General features: G+C 37.9%; 1 protein-coding gene across 2 annotated transcripts in view; it reads left to right on the top strand.

The window, feature by feature from the left end:
- Nucleotides 1-21,292, top strand: part of Slik (Sterile20-like kinase) — a 116,848-nt gene that overhangs the window by 52,176 nt on the left and 43,380 nt on the right. For both annotated transcript variants that reach the window (XM_089643846.1, XM_089643845.1), the window contains exons 9-14: nt 1,110-1,179; nt 3,573-3,640; nt 4,003-4,712; nt 11,198-11,462; nt 12,845-13,004; nt 14,740-14,852. In XM_089643846.1, the coding sequence (XP_089499972.1) occupies nt 1,110-1,179; nt 3,573-3,640; nt 4,003-4,712; nt 11,198-11,462; nt 12,845-13,004; nt 14,740-14,852 (1,386 nt within the window). The remainder of the gene's footprint in view (nt 1-1,109; nt 1,180-3,572; nt 3,641-4,002; nt 4,713-11,197; nt 11,463-12,844; nt 13,005-14,739; nt 14,853-21,292) is intronic.

Genomic DNA, 21,292 nt, shown 5'->3' with positions numbered 1-21,292 from the left:
CAGGACCTCTTGGTGTGTCGAAGGTACCGTCATATACATCTATATAATATAATCACTGAACGAACAATTCACAGAAGTGTATGTGAAATATTTTTAACATACAACACTTTTGTAAATTATTTTTGGTGCAGGACTGTAATTATTACCCTTTGTGTGATAAATTGCTTCTACTACCTTTGCAAAAATATATTTTTGTATCAATTTCCATGTTTTAACATTGAATTAGTGTTTGTTAAATAACTACTTCGGAGAGCCTAAATTAAGGTAATTTAAGTAAACAAACAATTCAACTTAAATATCTAGCGTAAATTGCAAAAAGTGTTTTTTCTAAAGTAATTAAATTAGCGCCATCCATGAACGAGTGGTTTATGAATAATTTTATGTTTACCACAAGGTATTTGGCAAATAGATGTTATTTGACATTATTTAATATTTCATATTTTTTATGTTAATTTTTTTTTGACTTTACACTTTTATATCAAAATTTGAACATTGTTGGCATTGTTCGTGAGAACATATGATTTTGTGACTTGCTTAAATAATGACAAATATCAAAAACGCTAAAAAGTGTTGAAAACTTCTGAAATTGTCAAAAAGATTGAATAATTTCAAATAATGTCAAAAACATCTAAAAATGTCTAATAACGTCAAATAATGACAAATATCAAAAACGCTAAAAAGTGTTGAAAACTTCGGAAATTGTCTAAATGATTGAATAATTTCAAATAATGTTAAAAACATCTAAAAATGTCTAATAACGTCAAATAATGACAAATATCATCAAACATGCTAAAAAGTGTTGTAAACATCTAAAATTTTCAAAATCATTGAATATTGTCAAAAATACATTATTTTATGTCAAACATTTTGACTTTATTTGATTTTATTTTACCTTTTTGATGTTATTATTTTAATTATTTGACTTTTTTTTACATTATTAGACGTTTTTCATGAGGCTTTTTCATGGGTCATAAAAACACCTGTTCTCTTGCTGCAATGCCAACAACATGCGAATTTAGAGTTTTAATTCTTCATACTGAGATGAATGGAATGATGACTCGCTTCCCTTTGCGCGTGTTGATGCTGATGATTGTTTTGTCATGTTCCAGGAACACCGCAGCTCGCAGCTGCCCCTGGAGATGGAAGATGACTCCACTTCGGTCCGCTCCAGCGAGCCAAGTAAGTCATTCACAAGCATCCACTAAACTGTCTAAGCCGTCAATTTCACTAATTTTATTATATAAATAATATATACATGGATATTTATAACACAGTCCACATACATCACAGGCATACATACGCTTACCACATAGGCACACCAGTAAACGTTGGTACCCTGAAAAAATGTTAAGTTTTCGACCTTGGATGACCTCCGCTAATGTCGTCATTTTGTATAAAAGGTGCCGAACATTGGTTTTTTTTTCGAAATAATTCCTCAACAGTTGATCTTACAACAAAGTTTTTTTTTTTTTTTTCCATTATTTCTGGCTTTCACCCTTCAAGGGTGTTCTTGGCCATCATTTAAAATTATTGAGAAATGAAAGGTGAATTTACAACAAAGTTGTGAAAGACAAACTAAAAGAAGATAAAATTTCTGACATTTTAGATTCTATATATTTTTCTAAGTATAATACATAACGAGATTGAATTGAAGTAGATTGGATGCTATTGAAATGAGATCCCTGAGGCGTATGTGTGGTAAAACCATGTATGATCGTGTGAGGAACGTGGAGATCCGCAAAGAATGCAAGGCTGATGTAAGTGTAATGAGTAAGATTAAGAAAGGGACGCTTAGATGGTTTGGGCATGTAGAGCGAATGAGCGAAGATAGGAGTGTAAGGAGGATATATGATGCGAATGGTAGCAGAAGTCGGGGACGCCCGAGGAAGACATGGCACGATCAAGTGAATCAGATACTCGAGTCGGGCCATGTCAAGAGTCAGAACAATAGAAGAGTATGTATGAGACGATGTATGAATGTGAATGAGGCAATGAGTGTGTGGTGTGACCGAGCAGTTTGGCGGTCCGTCCTCTCTGCCTATCCCTGCGGGGAAACGGCGTGATGGTTAGTTAGTTAGTTAATACATAACGAGTTACAGCGACGAAGAGATTAATTTTTTTTTTTAAATCGTGAAAAACCCAATTTTTGTAAGTTTAGTTTATTAGTTTGCACACTGACGAATCAATATTTTTTTAAAAGAAAGACACATTCCTGGGTTGCGAATAACCTGACGATAATTTGAAAATCTCCTACTACCACCAGAGTAAGCGGAAAATGTTGCTTGTGTCGTGATGGAGGACTTAGTTAGCCTAGGAATTAACTCACGATGCTAGGGTGGGACCCAGATGCGATGCCAACTCAGCCACTGACCGGTCATATTGATGAGTTACAATCTATTTATACAAAGAAGAGTGTTTGTGGCGGACACAGGGCGGGCAGCGTGGATTTGTTTTTAATACAAATTAATGAAGTTTTGCACACTTAACCTCCAAAACAAGAGAAAGGTCACTGTCTACACCTGATTTCGAAAAACTCTAAGTCATTTATTCAGCTTTAATTTGCAGTAATTAGCATGAACATTTTATTTATATCTGTCCATTAATACCTGTGGTGTGCCAGGAAATTCACACGAAAAAGTTCAAAAGCTCAAATTCCAAAATAAAACGTCAAGTGTCCACTTAAATTTTTTTTGTGTCGCATTAAATAAGTATATGATAACAATTTTTTCAGATTTCGGTAGTTTATACAATTGTTGTTACTAATAATATTATTTTGTACAAGAAACCTGTAAATAAATAATGCTAAAAATATAATTATTCATTATGACGTAAAAATTTTGACATTTCTATGATAATCTTACGAAGTTAATTTTCATCACTTTTCTTGGGTGAAATATTATAAAAATTACATCAAAATAATGTAGATAAAACTATCTTTCTGATGATACCTCAAATCTATTATTTCCACAATCAATTTATATCAAAAATAATGAAAGAAGACGCTTTGACACTTTGATGGTTGTAAAACGCGGCAAATATTTCGTTGGCATTCCACAGAAAAATTCTTTGTAAAAAATCTGAACAGCTAGAAGTCATTCCGGTATTTGCTGCGTAAAGAACGAGAATAGCCCAAGCGATTGTGACCTTGTTTTTCATACAAATTCTTTATACATAAGGGTCAAAATCGCACATAAATATATATATATTTTTTTTTTATTCGTATAGAATGTGCCGCACTCACATATGCGGTTCCGGGATACGACGGGTTAAGATACTTTTATGAACTCATTTCCACACCAACTTGAGGTAAAAATGGTGCTTTAGTAAATTTAGTTAAATTTAAAAACGGTTAAATCCAATCCACGGGAACATATGGAGATCCAAACGGCAAATATACAAAACCTAAAATGTGACAAATTTTATCTTCTTTTAGTTTGTGTTTCACAATTTTGTCGTAAAATCAACCGTTAAAGAATTGTCGGTAATTCTTTCGTTCAATCCATAAAAATAATTTTTTTCTTCAAAGTGACTAATTGATTTATTTATGTGGTGTATTTGTTTTTTTTTTCCAGTGCCGGAAATGGCGAATGACAGCACTCCCCTCCCCCCTCCTGCCCCCGCTACCCCTGACAAAAAACAGGTAAAAAATATATGATCAATAATAGTTCTCGCTATCTGGTACTTGACGGCTACACCAAAACTAAACCCTGAAAACCACATTAATTTAACTAATTATATGGAAATAGCTGCCCTAAGAGGAATGAGTTGCGCAACACTGCACCGCTTCTACATAGATAAACGCTCACTTCACAACAATCTACACATCTGCCCCGATGATGGACACTGTAATGCTGTCTCTTGGCTAATGAAGGAGGAAGCGCGACAGGGCATAACCCAACAATAAATTATGAGAAAGAAAATCCCTTTCGTATAAATATTGCAGTAGTTTGTTGATTGTTATAGTTGCTCTTATTTATAAAGCGGTATGTTTTCATTTTGCAGCCCCCCAAGAAGGAGAAAGGCCCCGCCCCTCGTCCTCCCTCCATCGTCAGCGCGCCATCCACGCCCGAACGAGAGAAGGGACCGGCACCTCCCCCTCCCACCGTCCAGCTCATTCCCGCCACTCCCCCAACCCCCCAAGCACAGTCACAACCAGCACCCTCCCCCGTCACTACCGACAGGCCAATCGAAGAGAGCACCCCTACTAAGACACCAAAAGAAACCCCACCGAAAGAAGCAAAGACGAGTCCAAAGATTAAAAAAGAAGAAAATGTTAAAAGCCCCGCGCCAAAACCACCGAAACTCACCCCACAGATTAAAGAAATCAAAGAGACGACAAAATCACAATCAAATCACACGAACATTGCAGTGAAATCAGACAAAATCAGCGAAACGAAAGATAAACACGTCGCCGACGAACACGCCGAAGAATACCCCAGCAAGGTCACCGCAAACGGCGCAAGAATAACTGATGTCGTTACTGGTGACGTATCGACGACGGTGTCGCTCAACGAGGTGAAGGCAGCGACGCCGTCTACCGGCGATGCGAATGGAGAGGACATCGCCGGAGATGTGTTGACAGACGCGGAACGGCTGCCCAGGAACAGAAGGTATTCGCACGCGGACGCCCAACAGAGTCGAGATAGCGGCCAGCGACTGGTTGAACAGGTGTGCCGTGATGCGGAGAAGGCCGTTATTGATAGACTCATCAGGTGAGACTTGTATAAATAGTACATTAACCTAACCTAACTTATCACCCCAAGGGGATCACTAGAGTACCCCGTGTATCGTAGAGCTATCTTGTCTCGTATATTCTTTTTGCCCTTTCCTGTAACACTTAGATGTTAGTTGCTGCCTGCTGTTTTAACCTGTTTTAACTATTAATTTTAATATTAAATTAATAAGGAAGGAAACTCTAAGTACGGGTCGAACACAAACACAACAAATGCAGATTGCGATTAACATCAATAGGCGTCATTTATTTCGCACAATTTGTGTAATGTCAAAAAGCAATTTTAGCCTACAGTACAAAAATATTAAATATTTACAAATAAAATAGTAACAAAATTATAAAAAATCGTAGGAAAGGCTTCCAAAATGAAATAAAGTAGGCATAATACTTTTCCCTGCACATTCACATGAAACTACCTTCCTTATGCATTTTTCTCAACTCTTCTTTAGTTGTACTGGACTAAATATTACTGTATCAGCTTCTCCAATTTGTATGGTTCTTTGACTTCTGAAATACGCTATATTCTCGGAAAGCGTTTACGCACACAGTCGGTGGAGCGCGAGCTGAAGTTAGAGATGATTTTTAATCACTTATTTCCGCTGATAAATATCGATTTTTTGAAATTCTCACATACTATTTTAATACCCGGTATTTTCGGGAAATTCGCGCCTATTTCGCTAAATAGAATAATTTAGCTGAAATACGGCCAAAATCACGTTTTTCGCGTTAATTCGCGAAATAGAAATCACTGGAAACACTTTGAAATGCCTCGAAACGCAAAGAAAACTTATAAATGCCCTATTTTCAAACCATAAATATTTTTTCGCGTTTTAAGTTAAAACGAAATTTTGCCATCTCTACACATAACCCATCTTCGTCCATCAGAAATCAAGAAATGCAAAATGTGAGAGAGTGCAAATCAAATACACGTTGTTGCAGCTCTTTCCAGTAAAATACACCTTTTACGAGTGCACTTCTCGTGGCACAGCACAACTTGGCAACTGCGCCAAATCCCGATTGAGTAGGACCGACGTTAATTTAGTATATCGACAGCTATGTCATCCAATTTCAGAGAAATGTGTATAAGTCCGCATGTGCGTGATTGCCACCAAAAGTTGATGGAACGCATTGTCATCGACGGCGAGCCTGTCTGGCGAGTTTCGGCTCGATCGGATGTCGGGAAGTGGGTTATTTTCCACTTTAAAGATTCCGCTTCTTTCAATCGAAATGAAAATAGACACATTCTAAGCTGCACATTTTGTATTATTATTTATTTAGCAACGAATGCAGAATTCAGTTATTGTATAATTCTTTAATTATTTCAGCTTACAATTAATTTTTCAAAGAAGTGCTTTGTTAAGTAAAATAATTTTTAGTTTACTTTGACATTTCACCTCAGTCTGGCCATTTGTTCACACACGTTTCTAGTGCAGCATTCTGTTCACTGTTGAAGAATCATTTTCAAAAACGAAAAATAAATTTCGTAAACTTACAAATTGTGCTATTCATTCTCCGTTGACACTTTCAATTTATTTAAATTCATTGTACCGTACAGATTTAAGTTGTTTTGTGATTTTTTATTGTCTGGGCATATACATAGAGTGGACGGACAAAGAAAGTGAAAATGTTTACAAGCAAATTTTAATATTTTTTTTGGGTTTCAAGTTTAGTAGATAATTTATATCATGCATAGCCAGAAATCATTACGAACACTCGTTAATTCAAATAATAATTACGCACGCCATTCCCGTAATAATTTGAGCTCCGGGCTAGAAAAACCAACTCCTAGCTTTTGCCAGCCAAAAGACGCAAAAATTAAATTCTTTTTTACAGCGTAATCACGTTAGCCCTTGGTTTAAACTAAAACATTTATAAGTTAGTGGAAGAAATGCTTCTGCAACTGTAACCTAAAACAAAATGGATCAAAATCACAGACATAGGAATTAATAGACGAGAAGATAAGGGCGAGGGGTAAAATCAACTGTTGAAGAACGAAGGGAGTAAGGCTGACTGTGATTCGTCAATAAATCAATCTGACAGTAAATAGGCATCTCGCATTATAATATCACCATTTACTTCTTAAAAGTAAAATCTGCCTTTGAATGAATAGACATTTTTACATGGGAGCGCAAATTACTCGCCACGTTATGAACTAATTTGCGAAGTCCAAATTCGGCAAAGTAAGGCAGCTTCTATTTTCAGAGTCGTAGTTAGTTTCAGAGTATTTAGTTAAGACACTTTTACAAATGTCTCATAATTTACTTACCCCAGTAAACAACGATGAGCACACTTGAGAATCGCTACATTGTGATGTGATAGTATATGTTTCTAAAACTGATCCATATAATACGGTGTGAATAAGCTTAAAATAAAGTAAAATAATGCTTACTTATGGAATGTAATACGACAATTGGGTTTATTCTCTTTTTCACATCTATTTTTACAAGTTTTCATATCAAAAGTCAACATTTTGCCGTGTTATTTCGTAAAATGAACCGATGATGCCTCGACCATAGTTCGCACAAGAATGATGACGTCACGTTTTCAAATTTCACTTGAGGCCATACGCGAGCACAGCCGGCTCCAATGGAACCGGTATGGGGAGTGGGGATAATACGCTTTTAATCACTTAGGGCAGGTCTACTAATATTCATATGTATATGATCAAAATACTTTGTTGTTATGATTTCTTTTATTTCCTTATCTGTGGTATGTATTTACCACACATTGCTTCTAATAACTTTAACCACTCGGAACATTAGAACGTCAAAAGACGTAAATATGATAATAGCGGTCAAGACATTAGTACGTCTTTTCACGTAAACGCGCGAGATTTTACAAAAATCGATTTATTTCCATCACTAGTATACGGATTGCCATGATTTAAAAAACAAGAGTATCGATAATGAATAACGCTACGCGTCTGCATTCAAGAATATCTATGGAATTTCGAGGTGCATTATCTAAGTCGATTGGACTTGTCATCTTGTTCGTTCATAATTTATTGCGTTTCTAAATAATTTATTAAAAATATTTTAGTTTGGACGGTTGATATTTTGAGGTGACTAATAGTTTTTAATTATATTTCTTCAATATATAAAGTGTTATTTCTTTATGATACTCAGAAAATAGTACATTTTTCACAGCTTTGAAATAATGGTCAGCGATTTTTTACATATTTTTGACGTTTTCAGAAAATGTATATTTAGAAACACAAATATTTACGTATAACAAAACAATACGATAGTGAATTTCATAATCTTTCCAAAACATTTTTTAGAATGAGGCTACGTTTCCCAAAACGTGAGTTATGAAGCTTTTAACAAAACTCGTGAATAACACAAAAATTTTCGCGTTTTGACAGTTCGCAAAGGAACACAAAGTAAATTAAAGTCCTTTTCTGAGAGGTTAATAACTCTATAAATATAATTAATTCTCAGTTCAGATTTTAGGTATTCCTCTGTTATACATTTTTGCACTGAATTAAAAAATAATATTTTACATAGTTTTCAAATTCAATTAAAAATCAGAGATTTTTGTTAAAAATCGGAAACAAATACACCAATACAATCAACCGTGTGACAATGGTACGCGAAGAGTGTGCGAGGAAATGACACGCTATTGATGTCCCGCTTTAGTTCGCTATGCGGGAACATGAGAAATCCACACATCCGCAGTTGTATTTTTATTTAGACCATCGATACCTACGACCGCACAACTGTGTGTGTGCTAGCACTGCTAGCCGCCAGTCAGTCGGTCGCCGACTGTCGTTAGATGTGGACTCCTCGCACGTTTTTTTAGCATCTGCTGATAGTTTTTTTTTCATGTTTTCAGCAATTAAATTACAATTATTATCACTTTTTATATAAAATATAATAAACATAAGCGATTAGCTATGAATATTCATATTTTTCCGATATTAAATCGCTTATTTTGAGACGTGTATTGACTACACAGCACCGGAACGTGTAGATACAGTAAGGGGTACAGTTAATCTGTGTTGCATTGAAACCTACACACGTATGTTATCCACTCAACCAAGTAAAGGTATATAAGTTGAGCGATTGTTAAATGTGGAATTTGCATTTCTCGGGTTAGTACTCTTTCACCACTTTGTCGCTTTCCTCAAAAACACATTTTCGCATTTTGTGTTTAGTTGCTAATTCAACTATAATAATTTTAGTTGTTATTAACCCGGTCTGTTTTGGATTGCTTCTTTCGGCCAATTTGATTATGCGTTCCGTATTTGCTTTGGTAATATTGCGCGACCGATGGATATTTGTCAAATCAACCAGATTGCTAATAAAGTCCGCGTTCTACGTCCTTAATCCTGGGGGTCGGGCAATACTGCCATATTGCGCAGTACGCATGCGTGCATCCCTCGGTATTATCTATTATTAGTAAGACGGCATAAGTATAGTATTAACAATATGAATCCTATAATTTCTATACCCGCTATATCCGATTTTTTGACATAATGATCTGAGTATGACATCTTGTTCACATTTTTGCGAGCAACAAGAGGAGCCTAAAATTGAGTTACAAAACCCTCCTTATCACGACCAAAAACCATGTTAAAACTGCGAGTGAGAAACCAAATCCGCTATATCATACAGAAAGTTACTATCAAAACGCGCTATATCGGATTCAACCAATCACAAGCAGTTATTTTGCCAAAATACAATATGGCCGCCGCTCGGACGCCACGCTCGTGTGTCAAAATGATCTACGCGTGTGTTTCTAAACCCGCCATGTCGGCTCAGTTGACTTTCAAAATCACGAAGTGAGTATCAAAATCCGCTTTATCCATTTTATTTATCGAAATTACTTAATTATTGCCAGACATATATAGAAAAATAAATGCTTTTCGAAATGTTATTACTCCAATTCATTATATAAAAAATTGTAATGCAATTAATTATGTACGCTAGAGATGTGACAGTTTTTTGCGGTTTTCTCCAAATCAATGAAAGTTGATATAGCGGGTATAGAAATTACACGACTCATATTCTGTTTTGCCGTGATGAATATTTGTCGGAAATAATTATTCTTGTTCATTTTACTTTTGAAGCAGAAAACAACAATCGATAAAAACTGCGTTTTTGCGAGGCGGCTGAAGAGAGTTGAAGGAGATTGGATAGAGGAAGGTTGTAAATTTAGATATCTAATTTATTATTTTATTTTTGACAGTGATTTATTCTCGGTAAACAGAGTTAAAGACGGTATTGTTTGAACGATGGAAGATTACATATATTATTACTTCAGATGTGCTCACGAGTGTGACTTGAGGTGAGAAGAATGAACCAATCGGAAAGTATTCCAATTTTTAATTTTATTCAAATGTAACATTGCTACTGGCCATTTTGTTATGCCTGACAGCCGACAAACAATTTTACTGTTACCATTGGATAAGTTGGCAACAATTTGAACTCCTCAGGCCTCTGACATATTTTGACAGAAGATCTGAAGAAATTAGAGTATTTCAAATGGAATATATCCGAAAGTATCTGAAAACAAAATACTGTTTACTCAAAAACTAGAAAGTATTTATTGAATGTTTACCAATAAATTACAGAACAAGTAATGTAAAATATTATTGCAAGTGATACAGTTGTTAACCCTCGATCACTCGCGCGGTTTTTAGCCTCGTGAGCACTTGCGGGGTGTTGTGGCCACCCCACATACTCAAAGTACATTTTTATACATATTGTATCAGTTAATGGAATTATACCTGCTTTTTTATTATTTAGTGTTTTATGACGTATGTAAATAAAAAACCTTAATTTTATAAATCAACTTTATTACTGTTATTGTTATTCTTAGTTTTTAACATAAACTTTCTCATTGAAAATCATAAATATAAGGGTTAATTAACAAAATCTAATAAAATTTTCTTATTTAACGTAACAAACCTAATAAAGTAACCTCCGAAAAAGTATAACACGAGCACACACTTGCAAAAAGAGCGTGCCAGTCAACAATCATGACGTTCGTGCTATTCGTTCGGAACAGGAACGCACATTTAATGTTGTATTTTATCTGTTTCAATGAATATGACAGTAGAAAATATACAATGCGACAAATTTACATGAAAAAAGAGAATTTTTGAGTATTTACTGTTTTTGTAGCTTCCTTAGATTATTGCAATTCTTCAAGTGAGTCGGTATTCTACTTTTAAACCCATTAATGAAACATTTTGATGGCATTTTCGAAATATATACGTCGTCAAACACGGAGCGTATAGTTTCACCACCATCACCGAGGGCTTCTCTCCCGTAATAAGTAAAAAACTGTAAAATGTGTTGAAAATTTGGTGCAAGATGAAGTATTTATTTAATTGTTAATATCCACAGATATCATAACGATAATAAGAGGCCGTACTTTATTATTTTCAGTAAGATCCTTCAAAAACCATAGATATTGTTTTTACTATATATTGATTGTTTGGCCTTGTTCTGGTTGCAGGCACTCGAGCGCCGAGGAGATGAACCGCCCCTCTCAGGTGGTGGTCGAGATCCGTGACGCCAGCACAGGCCGCCTGATTCCCATCGGCGGCCGCCCTGCCAGTCACACCGCGGCCTCCGCCGGCACCGCGGCCACCAGCCACACCAGTCACACGGGCAGCGTCACTGTAGGCGCCGACCCCTCCAACAGTCTGGCCAGCAGCGCCAGTCAGGTCACCGTGGTCACTACGCACCCGCCCGTGCTGATGGACGCCAGAGATCAGCCCGTTAGTCTCAATAATCTGATAATAAATACAATCATTCCAATTAATTCAGTACATCAAGTTATTTCATACACCAATCTGATCAATTCAATAAATCATGTTAATCTAAACCAGAGGTTCCCAAACTTTTTTGCCCCGTAGACCACTTGCCAAATTTTTTTTTTTCCGTAGACCCCCTGCCTGCCGAATATTGAATTTTCCTAAAACTATTAACGTCCTATGTGATAATCATTTATTTTTTTAGTATAAATATTCCCTTCCCTTGCCTGCCCATCAACCGGGTGGCAGTATAGTTGCTCCATCTTTACATTGTGCAGACAGGGGCACCCTTGTGAGGTATTACACCAAATGAAAATGAAGCAGGATAAGCAACGGGAATTTCTTTCTGTAGCTGGCCCTACAGAACTGCCCCTTAAGTTCTTTGTCAGTGCTTATTCCGGTCAGTTCTTCTTGTCACATGATATCCGATTCTTCAACGTTTCATTTCCATAGTCAAAATGTCTTCAAACTTAGTTTTGAAGTCTGTGTGAAGTGCATTCAAATGTTGAACGTCATTATTACCTAGATGTTTTTCAAAAACAAGTTGGGGATCTAGGAAAATTCGCGGCTTCCAATGTGCAATGTTTTGCTTGAATATATTAATTCTGACGAGAAAAGGAACGTAGACTCTATTTATATACCTCAATTAAAAACTTTACGAAATATAAAAATACAAATTTCAAATAAGTAATTTCTCAGTCTATCATATTTGTGTTGGCTCTATTGTGTCATTTACGGAACTCCTAAATGGTGACTTGAGGTATCCGCTCGTATGTACCCCCATTTGAATCTCGTGGACCCCCAAATTTTTTTCTAGCTGACATAGACCCCCAGCATGCCGATATCGACCCCTGGGGGTCTATATAGACCACTTTGGGAACCTCTGATCTAAACAATCCAATCAATAAATTATGTCAGTGCGATCAATCTAAACAATTCAATCAATTTAATGCGATCAATCAGAACTACATTTGATTATTTTGTGTTATTTCACAATTTGTTCATTAAAAGTAATATATATATATATAGTATAATAGTGGCACGTTTCAAAGTGGAATATACTCTCAGTATCGCCCTGGTGTAAGACCACCATTCAGAATTGAAAAGTTGCTTGAAAGGCTTTAGACGTGTTTGGTGACCAGAACTTTACCACCTTCCTCTATCCCATCTCCTTCCCCTCCTCACTTACTTCAGCCTCACAACATACCCACCCTAATTGGGGATTCCATAGTCTCACTGTCTCTAGATGGTTAGGAACAGTTGAGACGTTTTGTTCGTTTTCGTATAAACTAAAGATCAATAAATCATATGGATCCATTGAAACCAATAATCAATGGCGTTTGCAGATTCCCGTGGGCGCCGTGACCATCAGCTCTGCCCCCGGCTCGGAGCAAGTGCTGATCCTGGCCAACAGCACCAACCGCACAATGCGATTGGCGCCCCCGCACGCTTCCTCCAGCGACGAGGACTTCACCGAGATGGACAGCCTGGACTGCAGCTCGGGAGGTGAGATCCACAACTCGCACTATTATTAACCTTGCCTGCTCGTCTGTGTGTCACATGTGTGACTCGTCGGCGGCTATCCAGCGGATGTCAGGACAGCTTTGTAAAGGTTAACCAACTAACCAACCAACCGTCGTGTTGTTTCACTTGATGAACCAGTTCTCTGTTGTAATTTAGACGTTGAATACATTGTTACAAAATTACACTAAAACACGTGCAACGTGTCAAAAAGTGTCCCAGATTGAGTTGAACAAATACTGTTTTAGATAAAATCACCTTTTAGATATTTTTATTTGAAATATATCACCAAATCTTTATAAATAGGAATATTTTTATTTCTAAAATGCTAACTAAGCATAGAAAAATTATAGAGAATAAGAAATTTTGAAAACACATCCCTTTATTTAAGGAATCCGCAAGAAAATTGTCACCCTTTTTTTTTCTCTCTTATACAATAAAACATTATAAAAAAAATTGTAATGTTTCCCAAATATAACCAAAAATTGATATTTTGGATTCATTTTATTAAAGATTGCAATATAAACGTTGATTCCTTGTATTTATATTTACATGCCTAAGACAATTCTTGTTAAATTCTCGTAGTCAGTTAAAAAATAGTACGTCAGAAATATAAGCTAACTTTTGCGGGGGAAGACGGGAACCTCGTGTGTCACTCGGTCAAAATGCAACATTGCCAGCTCTTTTGCAGAAATATAAACTAACTTTTGCGGGGGAAGACGGGAACCTCGTGTGTCACTCAGTCAAAATGCAACATTGCCAGCTCTTTTGCAGAAATATAAACTAACTTTTGCGGGGGAAGACGGGAACCTCGTGTGTCACTCGGTCAAAATGCAACATTGCCAGCTCTTTTGCAGAAATATAAGCTAACTTTTGCGGGGGAAGACGGGAACCTTGTGTGTCACTCGGTCACAATGCAACATTGCCAGCTCTTTCGCAGAAATATAAACTAACTTTTGCGGGGGAAGATGGGAACCTCGTGTGTCACTCGGTCAAAATGCAACATTGCCAGCTCTTTTGCAGAAATATAAACTAACTTTTGCGGGGGAAGACGGGAACCTCGTGTGTCACTCGGTCAAAATGCAACATTGCCAGCTCTTTTGCAGAAATATAAACTAACTTTTGCGGGGGAAGACGGGAACCTCGTGTGTCACTCGGTCAAAATGCAACATTGCCAGCTCTTTTGCAGAAATATAAACTAACTTTTGCGGGGGAAGACGGGAACCTCGTGTGTCACTCGGTCAAAATGCAACATTGCCAGCTTTTTTGCAGAAATATAAACTAACTTTTGCGGGGGAAGACGGGAACCTCGTGTGTCACTCGGTCAAAATGCAACATTGCCAGCTCTTTTGCAGAAATATAAACTAACTTTTGCGGGGGAAGACGGGAACCTCGTGTGTCACTCGGTCAAAATGCAACATTGCCAGCTCTTTTGCAGAAATATAAACTAACTTTTGTGGGGAAGACGGGAACCTCGTGTGTCACTCGGTCAAAATGCAACATTGCCAGCTCTTTTGCAGAAATATAAACTAACTTTTGCGGGGGAAGACGGGAACCTCGTGTGTCACTCGGTCAAAATGCAACATTGCCAGCTCTTTTGCAGAAATATAAACTAACTTTTGCGGGGAAGACGGGAACTTCGTGTGTCACTGGCAGTCGGGAATGTGTTGTGTTGTCTGTCTGGACGAAGCTAATGATATATGGTGTATGTTTGTTCCAGTTGACCGCAGAGAAATGCGGCGCCTCGACAGCAGTGAAGTGCTGATAGTGTCTCCCACGGACGCCACCTCGGACTCGGGCGTGTTTGACGACAGCGCCACCACCAACTTGCAGGTGAGCCCCCGTGTTGCCTCTTTCCTATTTTCATGTTATAATAGTAGTAGAAGTCCATACAGTTTAGAAATCCACAAGACATGTGGATGATGATCTGGCGTGTAGGTAGCACAGATCATCTAGGGAATATAATATTTCCCTATGAAAAATATATTGTGGATTAATAAACTATCTCTGCAGGGAGAAAAATAACAAACCAGTCACCAAAATACAAATGAACAGAAAAACTCACCCAAGAATGGCATTCACAAATGGAGGTCTTCTATTTTTGTCATCAGCTTCGGTTTCAGGCAGCAATCAGCAATCACTTTGCATTTGCACTCGAAAAGGTTATAACCAGCTCACAAGAGAGAAGAATTCTTAATGTCTAAGATGAATCAGCACATTGATTTAATAACACACAGCCGATATTTGTAACATCTTATTGTGACAAAAAATCTGTTTTAGTAATTTTTGTCTTAAATAGACCTCTTTTGATGAAATATCACAATCTCAGATGAATCTACTGAACAGATGTAAAAGGTGGCCGCAATTTGCTTATCTTTCACCTGCAGAGAAAATACTATCCGAAATTGACAAGAGATGTCTCTTTTTGTCCATTCTATATCTTAAAAATCAATTAATTAATTTATGTTTATATATTAAAAATAATTTTAAATTAAGTTTTAAATCTAATGCTTCTCCATACTCCCCGCCTTGGAAGTTCTCAGAACTTGCAAAGAAGTAAGAGAACAACGCACAAATAAATAAACGTCAAATCATTTCAAGTGACTCTATTCACATATAATATCCAAGAATTACGTCGGAAGGTCACCAAAAAAAAAAAAGCTTTCAACAGAACGAAAAGTATAAACTTAATAAAGTTCAACTGACAAGAGTACAATTAACTGTAACGGAATATCATGGCATAGTCGGAGATAATTTGAACTACCAAAAAAAATAACAAAAAATAAAAACAAAAAATAGAAGTAAGCAAATTATTGAGTCGGAAGGGGATATAACTTGATAACCGGTCGTTTGAAGAACCCAAATCGTGTCTTCACCGTCGCAACGCGAACAATTTTGTCCAATCCGGGATGGACCTCAGTGATTACACCCAAAGGCCAGTTCAACGGAGGGGAATCTTCCTGTCCCACTAGAACGACAGTTCCGATCTCAATCGGATGATCAGGGGTAGCCCACTTCTGCCTGACTTGCAAAGTGTGCAGATACTCCACACGCCATTTTTTCCAGAAAGACTGAACCATACTATCCAATAATCGTTTGCGCTGAGCGAAATTAATTTTACTGCCCGTCGGGATAGATGCAGGTAAGTATTGTAATGGTGTAGTCATTAAAAAATGCGCAGGTGTTATGATTTCCGGATCAGGGTCGGAAGATACGGCTGTGAGCGGGCGAGAGTTCATTATGCACTCTATTTGCACCAACACAGTCTGAAGCTCCTCATAAGTGAGAAGCTGACTTCCGATCACTCGGTATAAGTGAGTTTTCATGCTTTTCACGTTAGACTCCCACATACCTCCGAAATGGGGTGCGCGTGGTGGAATCATTTTCCACTCGATACGACGCTTGGCGAGTTCTCGTTTTAACGCGGGCTCATATTCCGATTCAACTAAAAACTTGTAAAGGTCATCCAATTGTGCCTTTGCACCCACAAAATTGGTACCATTATCCGAATACAAGCACGACACAGGGCCACGCCGTGAAATAAAACGGCTGAAAGCAGCCAGGAAAGCATTTGAAGTTAAGTCAGAGACCAACTCAATATGAATGGCCTTAGTCACAAGACATACAAACAGACAAATATATGCCTTCTGCGAATGTTGTCCTCTCCGACGAGCAAGCGTAATACGTAGAGGACCCGCGTAATCAACACCGGTGTGAACGAAGGCTTTTGCTTCAGTAATACGATATGAAGGTAAATCTGCCATCTTTGGGGTAGGATGTGATGGATTTGAGCGGAAGCAGCAGTTGCATTTCCGCACCCTTGCCCTAATAACCGTCCTAGCATCTAATATCCAATAGCGCTGACGTAATATAGACATAAGAAGTCCTGGACCGGTATGACAGTTCATGACATGAAAGTGATCTATGATAAGATTTACAACACAGTCATGTTTAGGTAGTAATATCGGATGTGCTCGGGCCAGTTATTGTTGCATAGTATTTGGTTCGAGTTGTTTCCCGCCCGCGTTCCGCGCGTTTACCTACATCAAGTCAGTTGTTTAAGTAACCGCGCCGCAAGTGCAACCGCTTTCCGCATAACCTATTGAGCTAAAACCCACCGCGCCGCGCTGTATACGGCAAATGTTAAACCGCAAAGAACGCCGTGAAGAGTGCATAAAAATAGCAATATATAACGCATTGAACCATTTCGCAATTCTAATATCACTATTCCTTTTCCTTGACCTCCTCCAATACTAACAATTACCCCCACCTGTGATTAAAGCAGAGCAAAGTGGAAGGTGCCGACAGTTGGAGATATTGGTAAGTCAATCAAACCATATCACAAAAACCGCAAATTACAGTCCATTCACGCCGCAACATTTGATCCTATTCGAGCCGCATTATTTAAATTGAGAATTACATTTTGGTAATTCTAGAACCATTTATTCCTATTCAATCGCAAACCGCATTCATTTTGTGTAAGAATTCAGTTAGCAATACTCGCCCGCTATTTGAAATTACATGCCTAGGTATAGGTACTCTTTGATATTTTGGGTAATTACATTATTTATCGATGTTGTTGTAGCAAATTTATTCAGTGCAAATCGCAAAGATATTACAGCGTAATATATATTCGTCTATGTGTATTAATGCCAACCTAAGTACGTACGTAAACATCGCTTTGAGGTATCGGCCAATATATTTAATTATTTGGTAAATTACTTCTCCACTATAATTCGTCGCTACAAATTGTCGCCCAGTACACTTGTGTTTCTTGCGCATTATTTTATAAATAATTAAACTTTTAGTTTGCAAATAATTCTAAAAATGGAAGACAAACTAAAAAGACAATTAGTTTTACTAAAAGGGAAAAGAGATATTATTCTAAAAAGGGTTCAAAATTTAGTTTTGCTTGCAAATAATTTGCCAATCAATTTCGACGCGTCACGCTCAGGTGAAGCATTTATGTCCGAATCTGAAAGTATTTTAGAAATTAAAAATAAATTTGAATTAATTATTGATCAAATTAACGAGAATACTCTTACGTCAGACCCGAATTCTGAACCAGATTATTCAAGCTGGGAACAGTTTGAAGAATTATACACACGTATTATTCGCGCACGAAATAATTTTAAACCAAATTTAGCTACAAAACCGCAAACATCTACATCTGCGTGTGCTGCTACGACTAATAATAATAATTTTATTAAGTTACCCGCTATAGAATTACCTACGTTTGATGGACGGATGGAAAATTGGCACCTATTTTATGAAACATTCAAAACAAATGTTCATTTAAATTCACAACTATCTGATTCGCAACGCGTACAATATTTAATTGGAAAATTAACTGGAACCGCGAAAAATGTTACGTCAGGTTTAGTGCCAACTGGAGACACATATAAAATAATCTGGGATACGCTAGTCAATAAATATCAAGATAAGCGATCTCTTGCCACTTATTACCTGAATAACATATTTCATTCAAAAACCGTAGCTCACAACGCAAACAATCTGACAGTTTTTATAGAAAAATATTCAGCATCTATCGCCGCACTTAAACAATTGGGAATAGAAGACCTTTCGGATTTTATATTACTACAATGCGCTTTGCAGAAGTTAGAGTCGCAAACTGCACAAGCATTTGAGCTCTCAGTTCGAGAAATTGAGATTCCCACCTGCAAGCAATTGGTGTCGTTTGTGCAAGATCAGGTCAAAATTCTGCAACGAACTTCAACAACTCGTGGACCTAACACCGCCAACACACATTCAACCAGTTCCGGTGGAACTGGTCGCACAGCTCAACTCCGCACACATCATACTTACACGAGTACGCAATCAAAATGCCTTTATTGTCAAAATGAGAACCACACGCAACTGTACACTTGTACACAATTTTTAAAATTATCACCAAAGGAAAGGTTTTCCTTCGCAAAGGAAAAATCTTTGTGTTTTAATTGCTTGAGCCCGCAACATACATCTACAAAATGTAAATCAAAAGGCACTTGTCATAAGTGTCATGGCAAGCACCATACTTTTCTTCATTTTGATAAACCCAGTCAAGCAAACGCCTCCACATCCAATGGAGAAACTCAACCTAACGATGCAGAACCGCCGATATGTACTATGTCAGCAACCACGCGACAAGGGGCAACCACTGAAGTTCTTGCTACCGCCAAAGTTAACACTGTTGATCGAAACGGTGAAGAGAATACCGTCCGCTGTCTTCTAGACCCAGGCTCACAAAAGCATTATATAACTTCACAATGTTGTGAAAAATTAGGCCTGACAGTCAGTTCAGGAACGCGCTTCGCAGTCCAGGGTTTAGGTGGCAAAACGCAATCAATAAGAGGAAGTGTCACATTGACAATTCAATCTAGGATTGATCCCTACTTCAAATACTCCATAACCGCTCTAGTTTTAGAAAAAATTACCGCTCATTTACCTACTTGCAAGGTGGACTTGACGTCATATAAATTTATAAATGTTCCGCTGGCAGACGACACCTGGGCAATGCCAGGCCCAATCGATTTGCTAATTGGCGTCAGTCTGTTCTCTCAACTGTTGCTACCAAATAAGATAATCACCCCCGGTTTTCCAGTCGCGATTCAAACCACATTAGGTTATGTTTTTATGGGTGACGCCCCAGTAAATTCTCAACCAAACACCGCATTCACTTTCTGCGCTACGCACGAAATTGAGAACTTAATGCAAAAATTCTGGGAAATCGAAGATATTGGTTCGGAACCAGTTCACAGCCTCGAAGAAAAAGAAGCTGAAGACATTTTTAAAGGCACCACAACTCGCCTCGAGGACGGTTCTTATGAAGTGGCTTTGCCATTCAAAAGCAACTCTTGTGACTTAGGTGATTCATTGCAAGCTGCGCAAAATCGGTTTTACGCACTAGAAAGAAAATTTAATCATCTGCCAGAACTAAAACCGCTTTATGATGAAGTAATAAGAGAACATATTCATAAAGGTTATCTGTCCCAGGTGGAAGCCTTACCGTCAGAAAACGCATACTACATCCCGCATCACGCAGTTAGGCGTGAAGATAAATTGACAACAAAGGTGAGAGTGGTTCTGGACGCAAGCGCAAAGACAAAAACTGGTTTATCTTTGAACGATATTTTACACACGGGACCAAGCCTACAGAATGATTTATTTTGCATTCTTCTGAATTTACGCCTTTTTCCTATCGCAATATCCGCAGACGTTCGTCAAATGTATTTATGTATAAATGTTCGCAAAGAAGATCGTCGTTATCAACGAATTTTATATAGATTCGATCCGCAAAAGCCGCTTCAGGCTTACCAATACAATCGCGTAACATTCGGTCTTAAATGTAGTCCGTTCTTAGCCCTTCGAGCAATCAAACAATTAACGTTAGATGAAGGCGCTCGCTTCCCTCTTGCAAAGGATATTATTAATAGAGATGTTTATGTAGACGACATCGCTAGCTCTGCTTTAAATGAGCAAGAAGCTATCCGCGCGGCTGAAGAGTTGATTGAGCTCTTCCAGTCAGGAGGTTTTCAACTCGCTAAGTGGGCATCCAATTCCACCACAGTTTTAGAAAACGTTCCATTGGAACTTCGCCTGTCGCAAAGTGTAACTTTCGATAATGATGCATCGCTAAAAATCCTTGGGCTACGATGGCATCCTTCGGATGACATTTTCGCATTTGAAGTTACTCCAGACAATCGAACTTGTACGAAACGCAATATTTTATCATCTGTCGCTAGACTCTTTGACGTGATGGGTCTGGTAGCACCTATAATTGTACAAGCCAAGCTTCTAATAAAGGAGCTGTGGAATTTAAAAATCGATTGGGACGAAATCCCACCCGCAAGGATATCACAACAGTGGCAGCAGTTCAACGCGGAATTGCCGTCAATATCGTCGATTCGTATTCCACGTCATATAGGAGTCACGGAAGGATGCACGTTAATACTTGTTGGATTTGCGGATGCAAGCGAAAAGGCATATGGAGGAGTGGTATACGCTCATGTGACCACTCCTGATAACCGAATTAAGGTTCAATTAGTTTGCGCAAAATCCAAGGTAGCACCGCTAAAAATTGTCTCCTTAGCACGCCTAGAATTATGCGCTGCATTATTGTTATCGCACCTGTTAAAAAAGGTAATTGATAATTACTCCGCGAGGTTTACTATTCATTCAACATTTGCCTTTTCTGATTCGACTGTAACTTTAAGTTGGATTCATTCATCACCTCACCGCTGGCAAACCTTTGTTGCCAATCGTGTAGCAAAAAT

This window comes from Hesperophylax consimilis, chromosome 20, assembly GCF_061612785.1.
Source record: "Hesperophylax consimilis isolate HC1 chromosome 20, BYU_Hcon_1.0, whole genome shotgun sequence".
Taxonomy (NCBI): Eukaryota; Metazoa; Arthropoda; class Insecta; order Trichoptera; family Limnephilidae; genus Hesperophylax; species Hesperophylax consimilis.
This window is presented reverse-complemented; position numbering and strand designations above follow the sequence as displayed.